A 19653-nucleotide genomic window follows, 5' to 3' on the forward strand; every position below is an offset into this window, starting at 1 on the left:
ATCCAGCTTCCACAGGGGGTCTGGCTGTCTTGATTGGACAGCCAAACGCCTCTTTCTGCAAAATGCTTTCCGGACTGCCACACTACACGTCTGCCTGCCAGGGTCGCCAAGCCTGTTTTGTCTGACCCCACCGGGCGCGATGGCCACAGTAGGTAGAGTTGTCAAAGAAGCACCGGTGCCGGTGCTTCCCATTCCCCATAACCACGGAGTCCTATGGGACTCCACGGGAATGGGGACTTACCAAATCCCCCGCCTGAAATCCTGCTCTGCTGGGACTTGTAATGTCCCGGTCGCACCAGGAAGTCAGGCGGCGGATTCAGTGTTTTGAGGTCGGCGGCAACCTCGTAATGAGACCCATTGTCTTTTCTCTTTCTAATGTTGCTACAAATGTAACCGCGAACAAACACAAAAGTGAAAGTGGCCTTTGAAGTGTATTATCAAGTATTCCTGAGTGCTCTAGTATAAACGTCTGAAGTACTTAAAAAGATTCTGGTGTAAATACAATACATATATACTTTTTATATAACTATAAGTGTAAGTGCTTCTTTGCTGTGCCTGTCTAACTAAGAATCCGTGTCCTTACCTATAGGTCTCATCTTCCTCTTAAGATAAGCCTGAATGCTCTGCCACTCTACCAAGGTCCTGAGCTAGTACAGACTGAGACTGACAAGAGTTGGGGGGATCTAAAAACCACTGGGATAGCTTACTGAAGTCTTACTGCCAGTAGGACTTTAGGAAAACTCCACTAACAAGTCCATCGGTTGGCGCCCCTTCTATTTAGTATCTGGTGGTCTCTGATCTGGGGTGTCAACTGCGCTATAAGCATGCTGCTGAGGGAATGTTCTCTCAGGCAGCCGACATGAACTCAAAGTTTGGCCAGTGGGTGATGTGCCTCTCCCCCGCCCCCCCAACTCCCCTCCCACTTCCCTATATTTGTCACACACCAATTTACTGATGAAGATGGTACTGAAGGACTTTCAGATCAATTCTCACTGGCTCTATATGAAAGAGAAAGACTGTTGAACACTTTGGCACGGAGGCATAGCTTGAGACACAGATGTACTGCACCACATTACTATGGCACAAGGGAAAAGGGTAGGGATCAGGTTCCACGCAAGTAACCTGCTCTCTCTGCGCCAGGACTGGCTCTGGGTTACCTTGTGGCAGCCCTCCTCCCTCCCTTCTTGACAAGGCCAGGTTACTGGCTTTGTCACAGCTTTTAGTTTGGTAGTGCTCCCAAACAATCTGCAGAAAATCGTCTGCTGATGACGGATTCTTTCACCCTATGGAAAATTAAGCTACTGCAGCAAAGGAACATTTTCTTTGCACGTCGCTGGATTGCACATTGCTCTAACATTTGCACTGTTTATGTGGAGGGTTGGATGTAGCAGCTTATTATTGCTGCTCCAGGGTTATAGTAAAAAGCTAGGAAAGTATGAACTTACACTTTCCTAGAATGCTGAAAGAATTTTGTTTTTTTTAGTTTATTACAAACCTTTAACAACTTTCCAGACATTGTCATAATCCACATCATGACATCCCATCACAAACATTAATCCCAAACATTTCCCATCCCATCTTGTCTGGCCTCTTCTCTCAAAGTAAATCACATCAAATCCTCACTGAAGAGTTCATTAAAAAACTTCACAACTACAAATACTAAAGAGTGATTATCACCCAGTAAAATATGCAACCACCACTCATTCACTGTTAGCATGGGAGCCTCTCCAATAAAAGTTCCTGAATAGTAGGGTTGGCGAGCTGCAAGTCCTACACATCATGTTATCAAATGTTTCAGCGTTTCTGGTTCCTCTGGTTTTAGACAAAACCTACATATAATAGAGCACTTAGCAATTTGTTTCTGTGCCACCAGCACCTCTTTGGTGTGATAAAGATTCAAACGCATTCTCATAAAGTACCCTCTAAAAGCAGGGCACGGAAACTTCCTCAAATACTTAGGGACACATTTTTTTACCTTTGATCTTCATACATTAGTCCAAGGGGTATCCAACAACCTCTGGTTAACACACACCCCCAGATATATAATGGAACCAATGCATTCCAACGGTAATTCCCATAAACGCCATCCCTCAACTTGGTCCATAATCTTTCCCTGCTGGCACTGTCAAATGCTTGTTCGAGATCCACAAAGGCTATATACAATTTAATCTTTTCCCTAGTGGTCTGGAGTTTGAGCAGGTTCAACAGGAAAAGATTCAAGGAGGTACCTATGCCCTTAACAAATCCCATTTGGCAGGAATCTTGGTGGCCTGATTTGATTGCCCAGTTTGACTGACGTTTTAATATAATGGAAGCGAAAACTTTCCGCAGGGTGTCAAGTAAGGCTATCGGACGGTAGTTTTTGGGGTCCGTTCTTGGACCCTTTTTAAAAATAGGTATAGTAACAGCCTTTTTCCATGAGGGGGAACTTTTTTCTTTCAAGATTTGGCAGAATAGCGAATACGCAAATTCTGTCCACTGTGCTACCCACCTTATTAATCAATTCCCACGTTAGCCTTGAGTACTTGTTAGAGAGCACTTTCAGCATATTCTCGCTTTCAATTTGCATACGTTCCGCTCTAAAGTAGCGCAGCCAGATTTTATATTGCTGCTTGCGCTTTTTTTTTTATTATGAGCTCGGCTGACCTGGGGAGTATAATTTAAGGCTTTCATCTCTACTCTATACTTCTTGCATACTTTCCACTAGTTTTGTGTTAAACCTGTGTCTCTGAATAAATTCAGGTCTACCCCCTCTCTGATCTATTTGTTGGTATTTAATCAGTAAAGGTGTATAGTTTAAATCAGTGTCATTTATTTCCAGCCAATCTTTTAAATTCATCGTTACCTCTTGACTTCTTGGGAATCCATACGCAACCTATTTCTGCCTTGTGAGACCTGGACTTCCAAGCGTTTCACCTCACTTTTTTCCCTGAACGAACCTACCCAACAATTTCAGGAGTGAGTGATCACTGGATTCCACATCCACAACTACCAGTGATTTAGCCCCTCTCTGAACATTGCTTGAGACGAAAAAAATAGTCTAAAGTGGCCTTAGATTGGCCACCTTTCCAAGTAAATTTTGCTGGGATTTCGCCTTCAGTGTTGTTGTTCAGCATACATAGTTCCTGAGATCTCATTTCCTGCAACCATGCCTTTGCTCTTAGTCACTTGGTACTAGGCAACTCACCTAGGGGTTTCTGGGGGAGCGCGTCTAAGCCAACACACGTAATATTCAGGTTCCCACAGAGTATAATACAGGGGTCTGCAACCTGAAGCCTGGCCCGATCTATCCCATCCAGCACACCGCCCATGAAATGACCCTTGCCCACTTTTGTTGGATTCCAATACACATTAACAATAGTTGATGTCATGGTTGATTCTACACGAACACACTCCATCGTCCGTATTTGGATCCAAGGATTAGGGGTGGAGTGTTTAAGGATTTTCATTCCCAGTACCACTTTAAGAAGCGTCAGTAGGCCTGATAAAGGTCTACCGGTGCGTGCCTTTTGTGCTGGAATTAGGAATGGAGTATAGCCATTACACATCGGGATCTCCCACAGCCACGTTTCTTGAAGACATAATGTCAGCTGGGGTCCAATCCATAGTATCCTTGTTGAGGAGGTGGGTAAATACCCTTGTGTTCCAGGAGCCCATTTGAAGTATCGTCCTCACCTTCGTAGTCGTGCGCTAATGATTTTTTAAAGGTGCTAACACTTTCTGGATCCATGCCCAATCGTCACCACTTGATGCATCTAATCTGTAGGAATTGGTGAATTCTACCATCCTGTCATCTTTTTTCAGCCTGGAGAAGGTGATTTTTAAGGGGGTAGCCTTTTTGGACAGATTATTTCGAACACTCGCTTCAGCCTCATAAACCTTGGCGGTCGCTCCTACGGATGCTTTCAACCCACTTAAACTTTTCAGGCTTGCACACAGTCCGTTGGCAATTTAATTCTTCTTGTTAGCTCAAATCCCAATGACCAAAACATTGAGACCACCTCCCACAGTTCTTTTTTATTTATCTCTGATCTTACGTCTAGCAACACTGAATCAGTTTGTGTTTATTTAACAAACACCACTACTGAGATGTCATCTGAAGTTATTGAACGCAGTGTGGGTATGTGATGCAGCAAGATCATTAAATTCCTCCGCTTCAATTTTCAGGTAATCATTTACTTGGGAACGGCGCTCCAAAGATATGGTTTTGGCTCCGTTTTATTCCTTCTTACATTACTCATTTCTTTTTTGGTTTCTGTTTTATTGGCCAGTACTGGTTGAAAAGATGGGGGGGGGGGCCTTATGGAGCATTTTTTTCACCGCCACCATTCTTTTTTGAGCTAATGTTTGGAGCATCTCACGCGGTTTCAATGTAGAGCCAGCCCAATCTGACTTGGAGTCCGGAGGTGGCTCCACTATGCTCCTCTGCGTGCCATTATCCACTCACTACAAGTTCCTTTCTAGTTCCTCATTGGTCGATTCAATTGAGTAAACAAAAAATTAAAGGGAGGAAATCGTTTCTTTACACTCATTCTCAGGGCTAGATGACCTTTCCTCCCTCGCCTTGAGGGTTTTGGGCTGGGTGAATGCCCCCGTTTCACCCGGGTATGGCTCCCTTCTCATCGCAGTCAGCACTGGCTTGTTCGACAATCTAACTGGTTGCAGGAGTGTCTTCAAATTGCATATAAAAGTTCTAGAAGCATTGGATTTGGCCCTTCTGCTAACTATATGTTTAGATTTTCTTTGTTGGATTGGAGGTTCCAAACACCTTGAGTTAGTCTTTTTAACAAATATAGCGAAAATTGGCTCTGGGCCATTGGCGTTTCAATTTTTTGATCCATCATCCTCAGATGGGGCTGTCTCAGCTGTTCCATGCTGGAATCCTTCGGAGGCTTTCTTCTGAGTGGGCAGTGTGTAGGTTGCATCGTTGATCTCTGTATCACATGTAGCCATATAAGGTTCCCGGTTTTCCATTTCAGGTTTGTGCTGGGGTGTGCCTCCCACCTTTGTATCCTCTGTGTTGATTATAATATCCCGGTCCAGGACAGCAGCCGTCTTGGCATTTTTTTGGGATCTCCGACCTGGATCCCTTGTAGGCTGAGGCTTCTGTTTGTTTCCTACATCCCTTTAAAAAGGCTTCTTGTCACAAATGAGGTTTCATGTTTGCCCTCGTTGATGTTCAAAGTCAGTCATTACTCTGACCCATTTTTGAGATTCGTGGATAGCTTCCATCATTGCTGTTTTGGCTGTCTGATCTGCTCTTATGTCACAAAGCCGATTTTGCCATTTGCTAGATTGCTCAGCTTCATAGTTAAGTCTAGTTTGGACTGTTGCTGTAAATGTCTCCAGGTGAATCAGTTTTGAATGCACCATTGCCAGAAGGGTAGCATGATCTTTGAAGTCTTTGTTGATTGTTTCATACAGTTTCATGAACAGAGACAATGAAATTGTCAGCGTTGACAATCATGAGATGTCCATACTCCTCCTCCCTGAGACTCTTGAACAGCATATCTGGAGAGAAGACCGAGTCATTGAGGCTTGACACAGGTGAAGACCGTGTTGAGCTCGATGGAATTGCTGAGGGCAAGGGAGACTGTCACAGGGCATCTGTCAGGATGACAGTGGCCCCTGATGGCAATGAATTGACAGCCAGGGACCTCACCTCCTCCGTCTCGGTGGGACTCAAATAGGGTCTTCTTTCACCCTCATCTCCCCCCCACCCTTGTCGCGAGGGCCGTTGAGGTGATTGTAGATTGTCTCACCTGGGTGGTGTTAGAGGCAAGCTCTGTCAATAGGGTGGAGACCTGCCTGGACTGATTATTCAGTTTCCAGTTGGCTTTGTTGTTTAAAGAAGCTTGAATAAGTGCAATGTTGTGCGATATGCTCAGAGCCAACATAGAGCTAGACATTGCCTTGGGAGTTTCATCCCAATCTTTTTCCGTGATTATTCATGGGGGATATCCCACAGGCATTTGGGATTCCTTATCAAGGAGTTGGAATTCCCCAGATGCTGCCATCTCTTCTTGCTTCTCGCTGTCAGATTGGTCTTTCTCCCCAGGTGATTTATTCAAGGTTTCTGTCACCTCCAGATGGGGTGCATTTATAGATTTGTTCCGCACTCCTGTTGATTCCTTTGGGAATACAGAGGCCGGTTCATTCACACTTGAGTTTTCTGCAGTATTACCCCTGGTGGGTCTCGGTGGCGTGCAAGGAAGCAAGCAACCCCGCCCCCCACCCCTAGCATCTCCTCATCCGTTACATCTAACAAGGAAGTCATGGCCCCCTTAAGTGATTGCCAGGGCATCGACTTGTTAAGTACCATTGGCAGCGGGGCGAGTTTGGGATTGGTCACATCTCTCTTGCAGGGTCAGAGACTAGAGCTGTGGCTGGCTCCTGCATTCGTGGTTTAGATGTATGAGCTGCGGTCGCCCCTTGAATTCGCGCCTGGCGCCAGGATCTGGCTCCCGTAGCCTCTGTCTCTGTCATGTCCGTTCCTCGCTGATCGCAGGGGTAAATGGTAGTAGGTGCTGTGTGCGAGGCTGCCACCTCCAGCCACAAACTGCCACTAACTATAGAAGACTCTGCAGCTGACTCTGCGGCTGGAATAAGTCTTTTTGCGGTCTCCTGCCTCCTTGCTTCAATAGGCAGCGCAGAAAGACCATAACGCCAAAACACCATCTCCACTGCCACCAACTGCAGAAGACTCTGCAGCTGAATGTGCAGCACTCCACGCCAGGAAGGAGTCTTTGTACTGCCTCCTGCCTCTTTGCTTGAATAGGCAGCAAAGAAAGACTAACGACAAAACACCAGCCCAACTACCACTAACTGCAGAAGACACCTATCTAGAGAGTCAGAGGGACCACACTCACACAAGTCCTAAATCCAGGTTACATTAACAAAGACAATGCAGAGTGGCTCCAGGTAAAGACTTTACATCATATGAAGAGGCGGGCAAAAAGGACATGAAAAAAAGTCCACTCAGGATGTGGATTCAGATGTCCGAGACTCCTATTCATTCCAAACCAGTTCCAAGCCCACAGTTACTAAGCCGGAATATTAAATGAGCCTGGGAAAGAGCATGACTATATATGGCCTTTCCTACTGCCACAGGAGGAGGAAGGGCACACAAAGCCATTGGGTTACAAAGAGGGGGCTTAAACAACAGGGCATTTTGGCTGTTACAATGTCCAAATGCTAACCTCTTGGTAAAAGGTGCAAAGTCATGTAACAGTAAAATATAAACCTATGGTTAACGCTGCCACCAGCCTACCAGAAACACTGCATGGGTGGTGTAGGAAAGTCGAGCAATAATACAAGTGATGATGCAAGATATGTGGTTTAAACAAGTGGCTTTTATTATTATGTTAAATTCATGAAGGGATTGGACCAAACACCTTTAAGAACTAGGGGAAGTTCTACAAATGATCAGGAAGTTTCAAATGACAACAGTGTCAGGGATGGTACAACAGAAAGTGTGTTATTTCTATAATGTCCAACACATCCAGTGGGGATTCTCTAAATCAAAGTTCTTAGGCCTAATCTCAAGAGTGCTTATCTCTATCCAGGGGCACCTTTTTCTCTGAAAACAATGTTCAACGTTTCGGCCGACAAAGATCCAAAACCAGTTGTAACAAGGCCGTAGCAGCTTCGGGAACGGAAAGATAAAAACACAAATGCTCAGATTCTTGACCAATAGAAGAGTTCACTAATGTAATCTGAAATGTCAAGCCGTAATCTTTAATACAACAAAGAAATCTCTCCTGGGAATCTTCTTCCAGGGTTACTCAAAGCCTGGAACCCTCATCCTTTGGTCTTCCTGCTTTTGCAATGCAGGTATGAACTTCTCCCAGGTCTCTAGATTCTCAAGCTTCACCTCAGCCTCCTTCTTCCAGCGTGTACGGGTCTTTCCTTTAGCGCTCCATGCTGCACGGTTGATTTTATCCCTATTTCTGGTACCCCTAACAGATATGTCTCTCCTAGACTTTTGCATTAATAACAGGTTCAAGCTTTCATGTTCACGTCTCATATAGACCTCTGGTGTCTCATCATTCACTTGTTCAGGTCTCTCTCTGACCTTGGATTTCCTCAGAATTCACTCGTTCAGGTCCCTCCCAGAGCTTGGGTGTCTCCGCGTTTACTTGTTCAGGTTTCTCCCCGACCCCTAGTGGCTCAGCATTCACTTCTCTGCATTCTTTGGTGCAGTTCTCTCCCAGACCTTGGGGTTTTCAAATGTTTTGTTCATTGGCAACATGCATTTCTCACCCCTCATTCTGGGCCTTTGCAGGCATATGCTATTGTGACCCTCTTGGTAGGAGTTTTTCTTAGTATCTTCCTGGTTTGCCGGACAGGTATTGAAACAGGTGAAAATGTTTCAAGACATGGAACAAACCATCTTGGATTCCCAGTTATTGCTTGGGATAGATGCTTTCCGACAGGCTGCTTGTCTCCCTACCAAACACAACATTTGGGCTTTTCTGATAAGCACTTTGGTTTTAATGTTGTTTGTATAGTCTGCTGAGGTTCCTGGACAGTTTTCTGGGAGGTTTTAATTTTACAGCTTCTAGTAGTGTGAAAATCTCTCTGCTTCTGGAAAAAAATGATTTTCACCGCAGGTTGGTGTAAACATATTTTGTTCATGTAGAGGTGTAGAGAGAAGTATATACTCAAGTCATTCCAGGTGAGGAAAAGAGTTGTGTGGATGGCTGAACACATGCTGTAACATGTCCCGTGGTGGTTGCAAGCAGCATGCTCTTTTCTACACTTAAGACTGAATAGTTTTCTTTTTTTAAGTCTCTGGAAAAACCTTAGTAAGGTGTTTGTTAAGGTTCATATCAGTTCCATGTGGTCTATCAATTTTTTCCGTCCTGCTCATTTTCATTACCTGTTCCAGAAATCTAGTCCAGTATTTTTCTCGGAACGATTATGCATTTTGACAGTGATGGTGACAGGGGAGGGGGTTGTTAGTGAGTGGGGCTAGGGTATGCCACTAGGGTTTGGGGAAAATCTAACCTATGAGGATAAAAGTCCACATGTTTGGGATTGTGACAATGTTGCATTCTGGGAGCTCTAGTGTGAACTGATGTGTGGGGCTTGTGAAATAATGTGGCCAAGTGTTTAAGACTTCCCTGGTGGAGGAAGGGTTAGGAACAATTTTGGTTTTGCAACTTTGCCTCCATACATTTGTTATGTTAAATTATCTTGTAAAGCGCACCTACACCCGAAGTCAACATTGATATTTTATTTCTATCGCGCTCGTACACAAATGTTTCAGAGCGCGACAAGGCAAGGGAGGGGAACAGGGGAGAACAAAACAGCGATCTTACTAGGCCCAGTGACATTGAGAAAGCGCAAGTGCATGGGAGAGGGGGAGGGGAAAAGTGTATGGAAGGGGGGAGAAGTGGAAAGTGCGAAGCAGAGGAGAAACAAATAATAAATAAATAATAAAGGCAACAAACAGTTTTAGTGCAGCCAGCAATTTGCAAGTGCTAGGTTTAAGGCAGCAGACAGGGTAGGTCTGATAAGTGCAGGAAGAAAAAGGGGGGGCTGTATGGGTACAGATACAAACCCCAGTGCAGAGGGGGGCCCGGAGGCAGTGCGGGAGGGTGGCAGGGTGAGCAGGAACCTGGGCCTGGAGGACAGAGGGTGGCCAGGTGCATGGTGCCAAGAGAGAACAGATAAGCAGGGGGAGCAAAGGCAGAAAAAAAGAGGAAGGTCTTGAGGTGCTTCCGGAACCGGAGATGGTTCCCCTCAAGTTTTAGAGTGGCAGGGTGGCTGTTCCAGAGGGAGACCCCAGCCCAAGACAGATCTACCCACAGCTCGTTTCTTTGAAAAATGACTTACCCTGAGAAAGTTGGAGGTAGAGGAGCGAAGAGCTCGAGAGGGGAGGTATTTGCGGAGGGATAGCTGAAGGTATTTTGGACCCAGGCCCCAGAAAGCCTTGTGGACAATGCAGAGGGTTTTGAATTTAATCCTTGCATGGACTGGGAGCCAATGGAGAGATTTCATAGCTGGAGAGATACAATCCCAGGGCTTGAGGCCAAGGACAAGTCTCGCAGTCCTGTCCTGGATTAGTTGCAGAGGGCGGAGCGTAGAGGCACGTAGATTTAGAAAGAGGCTGTTACAATAGTCCAAGCTAGAGAGAACCAGAGCTTGGGAGACCATGAGCTTCTGGGGGAAGGAGAGGAAAGGCAGAGTATCTCTGAGGAGGTGCAGTCGAAAATTTGACTTTTTAGAGACCTCAGAGATGTGGGTGGAGAAGGAAAGGGTAAAGTCAAAGATGACCCCAAGGTTCTTAGCCTCGCAGGTGGGTGTAGGAGGAGGGCCAAGGGAGGCCGGCCAGAGAGTCAGGGGAAAGGATGGTGAAGGTGTGCCGATGAGGAGGATCTCCGTCTTGTTGGCATTCAGACAAAGATCATTGGCAGCACACCAATCTTGAATGGCAGTTAGGCAATCAGAGAGGAGAGAGGGAGAGGAGGTGGCAGAGGGCAGCCTGAAAATGAGTTGAGTGTCGTCAGCGTAGCACTGGAAATTTGAGCAGAAAGTGGCAATGCAGTGGGCGAGAGTTGCCAGGTATTGGTTGAAAAGATGGCGCTAAAAGGAGCACAGTAAAAGTAGATGAGGTCAAAAAAAGAAACAGCGGATTGAATAGAAAAGTCTTAAGAAGTCGCTGAAAAGCCAGGAAGTTGGCTGTCTTTCGTAGAGAGAGAGGGAGCATATTGCATAGGTGCGTGGCTGCAACAGAAACAACCTGGCCTCCCGTTCTGAGGATAAATGTAGCAGCCTTACTGGTACGTAGCGGCAGAGTTTTTGCTGCAAATAATCAGCACCTTGGTCATTGAAGGCACAAAGGACTGGGCACAGTGACTTAAATTCAACACAGCGTGCCACAGGCAGCCAGTGGAGGCTGCGCAACGATGAAGAGATATGGGCACGAAAGGACAGTCCAAGAACGGCCCAGGTTGCTGTAGTTTGTAGCACCTGTAATTGGTCCAATAAGTAGGCCGGCTGAGAAAGATATAGTGCATTACAATAATCGAGTGTGCTAAGAATCAAATAGGCCACCACCAGTGCACATCCAGGGGACACAACGGTGCACGTAGTGGCAGCACTTTGCGCAGGACTCCCAGTTTGAAGTGGCCCTGCTGGCAGACCGAGCTGATTTATGCTTCCATAGATAGAGTTGCAGCCATTTTAACTCCGAAATATTTTGCCAATAACACTGGTGATGGAAATGGGCCTACGAAGGATAGCCAGAAATCAGGCATCCAGAGGGAAGCAGCAGATGGTGCACCGATTATCAAGACCTCTTATCGCCGTTGAGTTTGAGCTAGTTCTGGCACACCCATTCTCAGAAGGATTTCAGGCAGTTGTTGAGATCGGCCGCCCCTAAGGGGTTAACAAGTTTGAGAGGAACTGCGACCTGTGTATCGTCTGCCTACAAGTTACAATGAAAGCCGAAGGATTGAATAAGGTGAGCAGGAGGCTGAACATATACATTGAAAATAATGGGTGAGAGCGACGATCCCTGAGGGACACCGCAAGTGAGAACATAAGGATAAGCTTAAAAGGACACAAGGAAAGAGTTTGTGAACACTCACCCAAAAATTAGCCAAACCAGACCAGCACTGCGCCAGAGATGCCGGCCGTCGACAGTCTGTGAAGCAAAATGGCATGATCTAGGTGTCAAAGGCGTCCGACAGATCTGATCAAATCAGTATGCCCCCTTCCCCTTGATCTGCAAGCCCCAGCAGGTCATCCATGACCGACACCAGAACCGACTCGGTGCCCCGTCCTGGCGTAAAACCTGATTGAAAGGAATTAAAAGAGGAAGAACTTTCCAGGAAGGAGCTGAGCATAGGTGTGACTAAAGATTACAACAACTTGATAAAAAAGGGGGGCATTTCTATGGAACACCTTTTCTTTTAGCTTGTTCTGAACTCTGTCCGGACATTGTAGATGAGTAAAGCCTTCTGCCTTTCTTTCCTTGCCTGGTTTGCTCATTTTTATGGGGAAACTGACTAGTCCCCAAGATAGTCACTAATGAGACACTACGTCTCTCTTTGTGAATACTTGTATTGTTACAATTGCACACTTCACCTCATAGTGAAGTGCAGAAAGGGTTCTTTGTATCCTTATATTTTTTTTTAGATAATGGACGTTTGGTTACTTTCGCCACCTGACTGTGGTTACCTTTGTTGGATCTTGCCTTCTTCGTGTCTCTGAGGTGTCCCTTAGCCGTCCCTCCCACAGAAATCTTCACTTATTTTCGTTTGGGTATTCAACCGGAATCTGTCTGTTACGGATTGCTTAGTACCGCGACCAACCAAAACTAAAGGTATCTCTTCTGTCTAGCCGACCCTCACGGTAGAAACAAGAACAGTACAACAAGCCTGGAATATAGTCTGGAATCTCCATCGATGGAACCTGGAGCACTCTAAGCAATGGGGGTAAGTCTACATAATGGTCCCCCAATGGGTAACTATAGCATATAGTCCTGACCCTTACTCACTCTGATGGTGGAATCTGGGCCAAGGATCCTTCCCAAGGCCTATCCTAGTGTGTTGGATTGAGTGGAGTACTCACCTGAACATTTATCTGAATTTGGAACTCTTTAATAATTAGAACGACTTGCACTGCAAATGCAAATCTCTATATAAACTTATCTGAAGAATTGTATGCTTTGGATCTGTTGACATTTGGGCACAAACTCCAAACCATCTTAGGGTGCGACTTTATAACATTGAAGGAAGCGGTTTGTGTTGATTCTAAAGATGTCTGCCTATTTATTTGCAGCATGGATGCGTATATATGTTTTATAAAATTTTGTTTGACAATATTTGCCTGGGTATTTTTATCTGCTTGGTGTTTAACTAAAGGCCTAATTAATAATAGTATTTTTATGTACTTGCCCATCTAAAAGAAATTACTGGTGGTGCTCTGTGTCAACTCGTATCCCTAGACCACTCTCACACCCTTCCTGAGGATAAGCCTCAACCACTCTGCTACCTCACTTTGATTGGGTTCTGGCTATCCTTTCATTTGTTTCCCTGTTCACTTTAAGAGAATTGTCTCCCAAAATCCCCTCACACCAGGGTTGATTCTGAAAGTCCATCTCAACATGTCCTCCTCTGGCCTCTAGGGGTTTCCTTGCAAGTTTTATCTGTTTGAATGGGGGCTGGGTGTTTTAGGATCCACCCAGGGATTTGTGACCGATAACGTGAATCACTATGGGAGATGTAATTATCAAATCTAATTCCCTTGTCTAGATATTTCTACCAAAAGAAAAAAGGTTGGGGCAATTAAACAGGACCTGAAGGAAATGGGAAAGAATTCTGTGGATTCCCCTTGTACTGCTTCCAGGGTGCACTTAAGAGATCTGGTGGGCAGCCCTGGTCCCCAGAGTACCTCCAATGTCACTTTCTAGTGTTGTAGAAATGGTGAATTCATCAAAGTAAAAAAAAAACATCCTTGTAAAAAGAAATGGGGAACAGAGTCCCCCTTCAATATTGGCTAAAGGGACTGTAGTAATAATACAAAATGGGACCATCCTGCACTGACAGCCGTAAGGACAGGTCTATGATTATACCAAGAAAGGAGAGGTAAGTGGGTATAGAAAAGGCAATGAGTATCTCAAAGCATGAGGCCAAAAATCAGCACAAAATACTTTGTTTCCCAATAGACACACTCAAGCAAGCAATAAGGGTTATTTTAGTTCACCACACAACCTTGTTCTTACCAATGACAGTCAGGGATCCAAAAATCTAACTAATGACATACTTTACGATTAAACAAATCTAAAAAAGCACACAGAAATAATGCACTCTAATACCACAGCAAACAAAAGGCAAACACCCGACACATTATACAAGATGCTATGTAAATGATGAAACATTTTGCCTGTTGTTGAAAACGGAAGTCTAGAGGAAGTAAAGTTTAATGCATATTCTAACATTTCTCAACAAAACACCCCAATTTGAATGGACAACATATTTGAAGAAAAATAAAACACTGGGGAAACTTACTACTTGGTCATTAGTCTTTCCATAAAATGCTTCAGCAAACACAGAGACGACAAAGACGTTGATGAGGAAAGACACAAAGAGAGCAACTGTGGATTCAATAAAGTAATACTTGTTGGCTTCCGCAACATCCTTCTTGCTCGCACGATTCACGTCTCTAGACTGCAGAGGAGACAGTGTTAATGAAAAAAAGTAAATAAAAGGAAGATAATGTAGGTTGCAGAAAATCAATTTGTCAAATACTTGTTTGTTCAGATAAAATCTACACTACTACAAATATATATTCTCATAACAACCATATTAGAAAATATGCATACTCCTTTAAGGCTAAAAACATAAGTAGATTCTTCTCCTGTAAGATCTAAAATGGAGTCGAAGATAAATGCATCCCTTTTGTTCCATTGGGCTATGCTTTCCAGCTAATTAAGGGCACCTCTGAAAAAAATCTCAGTGGAATTATTAAAAGGTGCCACTGCATCGTCGATAAAACATACAACAACGTAATTGTAAAGTGGGAATAGAATAGAGTTTCTAATCTTGGAGTAGAATGGACAAAAACAAACAAAAGTGCACTGTTATATTAAAGGCAGTCATAACACAAATACAAAAGATGCTTTACTTTGGGGCAATGTTCAATCTTGCCCTGATTTCACTCAATTTTGATGGGTGACATCCAAGCAAAGCGTACAGCCTAAGTCATCTCTTTTTTATCAGTATATACAAGTATTGGTCAAAGCCAGTGTTTCTTTTGCTTTCCGCAGACATAACTGCTATCTGGTTTTGGACCATTGCCATGTTTCTCCTGGATTCACACGAGGACTAGAATTCACATTTTGTCAGTGGTTTTGCCTAGTTCGGCTACAGTTTTGCATTTCCTTATAGTTCAGATGCATCCAAAAAGGACTCTGCGCGTACTAATCTAGAACTTTCCATTAAAACCATTTATAAAAATACCTAGACCAAATATGTCACAATCCACAACAGGGGGCATGAAACAGATCCAACCACCTTTTTGCACGATGACATTCAAAGTAGATCATGTGTTAAAAGCTGTAACAATTTGTATCTGTTTGGACAGACATTATGGGCCAGAGACTAAGCAAAATGTGCATAATGAGTGTAAAGTTGAATAAAATCAGTTGTGCTGACTAGGCTTATTGACCCAAGCCAATTAAATGTCACAAGGTGTGTTCCACTCCATTTTCATAGTTCTCAATTTTGTCTAACTCTTTCTCTGCTGTCTTGCTCTTCTGGTCCCATTCTGCATTTGTGCCCATTTCTCTCTCTCCTCACCCACCCACACTCCTACTCCAGTCATGTTCTCACACACTCTTCAACTCTGTGTAAGTCTATATTTTTGAGGAGTCTGTCCCGAGACATCTCAGTGATTCCAACCAAAAATTTCAGTGCAATGGTTTATTGTTAATTAGTACCCGGCGAGGGACAATGAGCTTGAAAAAAGCAAGCTCATTGGCCTTCGCCCGGGCCTTACCAGAACGACAAGGCTCGCAATCACTGCCGCAACTCCGGGTTCATTCACCACTGGCCACAATGGAAAGGGAGGAGGTACTATTTGTAGTCCCTCCTCCCTTTCCATGGTGGCCATTTCATTTGTTTATTTTTTTTTTTACATAACATTCAATGGCCGCCATGGAAAGGGAGAACAGACTACATGTAGTCCATTCTCCCGATAGCCGGCGGGAATTTTCTTTCCCCCTCGAGTCGAGAAATGGCCGCAGCGCCGTTTCTCGGCTCAAGAAAAAGTGCAATTACTACCCCATGTTGTACCGGGGTACTAATGGCAATATGACTCTCAGAGGTGCGGGGGCATTACTGGTCGGTTAAAGCCCCCTCCTCTGGTCATATTGGCTAAGTCATCAACTTTACATTTGATTCCGTCAGCCTAATGCAAGCATCTCTCAGAGATGCTGATCAATCAGACTGATTCTGACCTGTTTTGACACTCTTATTGTGATGTACAAAAGATGGCAGGCTTTGAGAACTCCCCATTTTTGCAAACAAGGCACAGTGAGATAAAATGATTTTCCAAGGATCACACACTTTGGTTAAGCAGTGAAAGTGGGATTCGTTACAACCAACTCTGCTGTTATGCATTGTATTAAGACCTTTTGAATATCTATTTCAAATTAGCCTATTTTTTGCATGTCAAACTGGCACACATTGTGTTGCACCTCTTGTCTTTTCAAACTCTGGTCTGCTGAAGGGCCATGCATCCTACAAAGCTTCAAGGACATTACATATGGCAGGAGGGGATATAAAAACTATAAAATAACATGTAAACTAAGGTTTAAAAAGGGAGTTTTATTACTGCTTGCTTTAATTGTCTAATAGTAAGGAATTTGGTAGGTAAGGTTTAAGTTACTTACCTGTAACTATTGTTCCCCAGCATGGTTCTGGCATGGATTCACATGCTCATGAATATTCCCCATCATCAGGGTGGGAATCCTCGGTAAAAGAAAAAACTGTTTCACTTTCACTTACAAACTGTATTTGTCTTTTAAACTAATCACCGTCCTCTGCTGGAGAACAATAGTTACAGGTAAGTAACTTAAACCCTCTCCAGCATGGTGTCTGGCATGGATTCACATGCTCATGAATAACAAATACATAGCAGTACAGCATTACACAACCACGGAAGGCGGCAAGGCTCAACAGAAGCAATTACACCTACCCCTGGTCACTCACCTCAAGCAAACAGGTTGCGTAGCACCGCATGGCCGACTCTTGACCCCTCCCTGGAATCCCTGTTGACGCAGTAGAATTTCGTAAAGGTGTGAATGGACCTCCACGTAGCAGCCCTGCTGATGTCGGGCAGGAGTACAACAGACAGGACGCAGTCATCGCAGCGATCGCTCTGGTGAAGTGGGCTCTCGGATGGCTGGGCAGCGGTCGGTTAGGCAACCGATGACAGTGCGTAATGCAGCTGGATAGCCATCTTGAAATGGAAGCCTCGGACAAGACCTTCCCATGGTTCACAGGATCAAAGTTCACGAAAAACTGTAAAGTGTTCTGAAAACTCTTTGTGCATGGGACGTAGAACTTCAGGGCACGAGCAACGACCAGCGAATGCAAGGTTCTTCCCGCTGGTGATGAAGGTTTTGGGGGGAAAAAATTCTAACACCAAAGGCTTGTTGAGGTGGAACTCCGACGGAACCTTCGGCATGAAGGAGGGGTGCGTATGTAGCACCACCTTCGATTCGTGGAAAGTCAGGTATGGTTGTTTGGAGGATAGGGCCTAGATCTCAGCTAGACTTCTGACAGAGGTGATGGCCACCAGAAAAGCCGTTTTTCATGAGAGGAACTAGAGAGGGGCCTGATGCAGAGGCTCGAAGGGGGCCCGCATGAGCCTCATCAGAACCACGTTGAGTTCCCACGCCAGGGCAGGAGACTTTAACGGTGGGAAAGATCTGAAAAGTCTTTTGAGAAAACTCCTCTGACCTGGTGTAGCGGGAGATAGCCACCAGATGTACCTTAATGGAGGCGTTCACCAGTCCGGCCTGAGCCAAGGATAGCAAAAACAGCAGGATCTGTGGGCCTGTGACCCCCCCAAAGGGGTCATCTTCTGTGACTGGTACCACGTAGCAAAACGCTTCCACTTGTGACCGTAGCACTTCAAGGCCAACGACGCCCTGGCTTTGGCCAGGACCTCCCTGCATTACGTTGGCAACTCATATCCTCCAAACTCTAGGGCTGCAGGAGCCAAGCCCTCAGGTTCGGTGATCCTGGGTCGTGATGTAGGATTGCACCTCCTTCTCTGGTGAGAAGATCAGGAACCACTGGCAGCTTGACCGGAGGGGACGCTGACAGGCTGAGAAGGTCCGGTGTACCAAATCTGCCTCGGCCACGAGGAGCATCACCTGCATTGGCACTGTCTGAGTGTGTTGACTCATAGCAGGAGAGGAAATGCGTACAGAAACAGCCCTTTCCACGGGAAGGAGAACGTGTCCCCCCACCCCCCGAGGCTCCTCGGTTGGTGGAATCTTCTTGCAAACCTCTGGCATTTGGAATTTGCCGCTGTCGCAAACAGACCGATCTGGGGCCTGCCTCACTTGAAGATGCGGTCCATCTGGTCCTGTCGAAGATGCCACTCGTAACAGGAGCGCAATTCCCTGCTGATGGAGTCTGCCAGCGCCCCAAGTCCTGCGCTTCCTTGGAGAGAGCTGGGAACCGAGTGCCCCCCGTTTCCAGATGTAGAACATGGTGGTGGTGTTGTCTGTGAAGATCCTCACCACCTTGCCCCTCAGAGACATAAGGAACGACTTGAAGGCACAGAACACTGCCCGTAGCTCCAGGATGTTGATATGGAGATCCTTCTCCTGCGACAGCAACAGGCCTCTGGGAAGCGTCTGTGGTGACCGTCTCCCGGTAAGGGGGGGGTGGGTGGGGGGAGTTTTGAAAATCACATACTGTGGGCGATGTTGGAGCAGACGCCCCACAATCTTATCGTTGTTGAGAGGGATCTTCTCTGTGAAGCTTCCAGGCACCTGTATCCAACGAGTGACCAGGAACTCCTGAAGGGGTCTCAATTGCAACCTGCAGAGCTGGATGAGGTAGATGCAGGGCGACATCATGCCCAATAACTATTTGGATGGCCCACACCGTGGCTGCCCTCGTCGGCAACAGTTGCTGCACCTTTCCTTGAATGGATGCTACCCTGTCTTTTGAGGGCAACGCCAGGCAAGACACCATATGGAGTCTGGCGCCTAGGAACAGCATGTTCTGCGATGGTGTTCAGTAGGACTTCAGATAGTTGATGGAGACTCCCAGATCCGTCAGTAGCTGCACGGTCGTCTGCGTATCTGACGACCAGCTCCCGCAAGCTTGCACGAACGAGCCAGTCGCCCAGGTACAGCTAAACGTGTATGCCCGGTAGACGTAGATAGGCAGCCACTGGTGCCAGGCATTTTGTGAACACTCTGGGGGCCAACTTCAAGCCAAACGTTAGAGCCTTGAACTGGTAGTGCTGTTCCTGTACTACAAAACGTAGAAACTTCCGATGTTTCTTGTGAATGGGGACATGGAAGTAGGCATCCTCCAGGTCCAATGACATCAAGAAGTCTCCTTTTTCCAGCTGGCCGAGCACTTACTGCAAAGTAACCATCCTGAACTTTAGGTATTAATTCAGATGTTGTAGGTCTAGGATGGGCCTCAAGCCCCACTCCCTGTCTGCTTTCTGACCAGAAAGTATCTGCAATGGACTCCGGAGCCCCGCAGTCTTTGGGGTACTAGCTCTATCGCCCCTTTTTGCAGCATGGCCCGTACCTCTACCAGGAGCTGAGGGATGTGCTGCTCCTTACTGGTAACCGGAGGGATCCGAGGACACCTGCGTTTAAACTCTGGGGTGTGTCCCTGTTGAGAGCATCCAGCACCCATCTGTCAGTGGTGGCCTTCTTCCACTCACTGACGAACTTCGTCAGCCGGCCTCCCACCGCGGTGCAAAAGTGGGGGCTCGACGTCCCTCCGCTGCCCTCCGCTACCGTAGGCCTGGAAACGGCCTCTGTAGGCTTCCTGAGTTGTGGACCTGGAAGGTTGACGGTACAATGAGGAGAAACCTTTGGAAGACCTGCTCGACTTTCCCCTGGAGGAGTGAAGAGAAGAGAAGAGCGATACTGCT

General features: G+C 45.8%; 1 protein-coding gene across 5 annotated transcripts in view; it reads right to left on the reverse strand.

The window, feature by feature from the left end:
- SLC11A2 (solute carrier family 11 member 2) overlaps positions 1–19653 on the reverse strand; it is a 679758-nt gene that overhangs the window by 242284 nt on the left and 417821 nt on the right. For all 5 annotated transcript variants that reach the window (XR_011304995.1, XM_069653368.1, XM_069653369.1 and 2 more), the window contains exon 10: positions 14022–14180. Coding sequence is in view for 4 of the 5 variants with exons in the window: in XM_069653368.1 (XP_069509469.1) it covers positions 14022–14180 (159 nt within the window). In the remaining variant the exon portion in view is untranslated. The remainder of the gene's footprint in view (positions 1–14021; positions 14181–19653) is intronic.

This window comes from Ambystoma mexicanum, chromosome 3q, assembly GCF_040938575.1.
Source record: "Ambystoma mexicanum isolate Mex_15411 chromosome 3q, UKY_AmexF1_1, whole genome shotgun sequence".
Classification (NCBI taxonomy): domain Eukaryota; kingdom Metazoa; phylum Chordata; class Amphibia; order Caudata; family Ambystomatidae; genus Ambystoma; species Ambystoma mexicanum.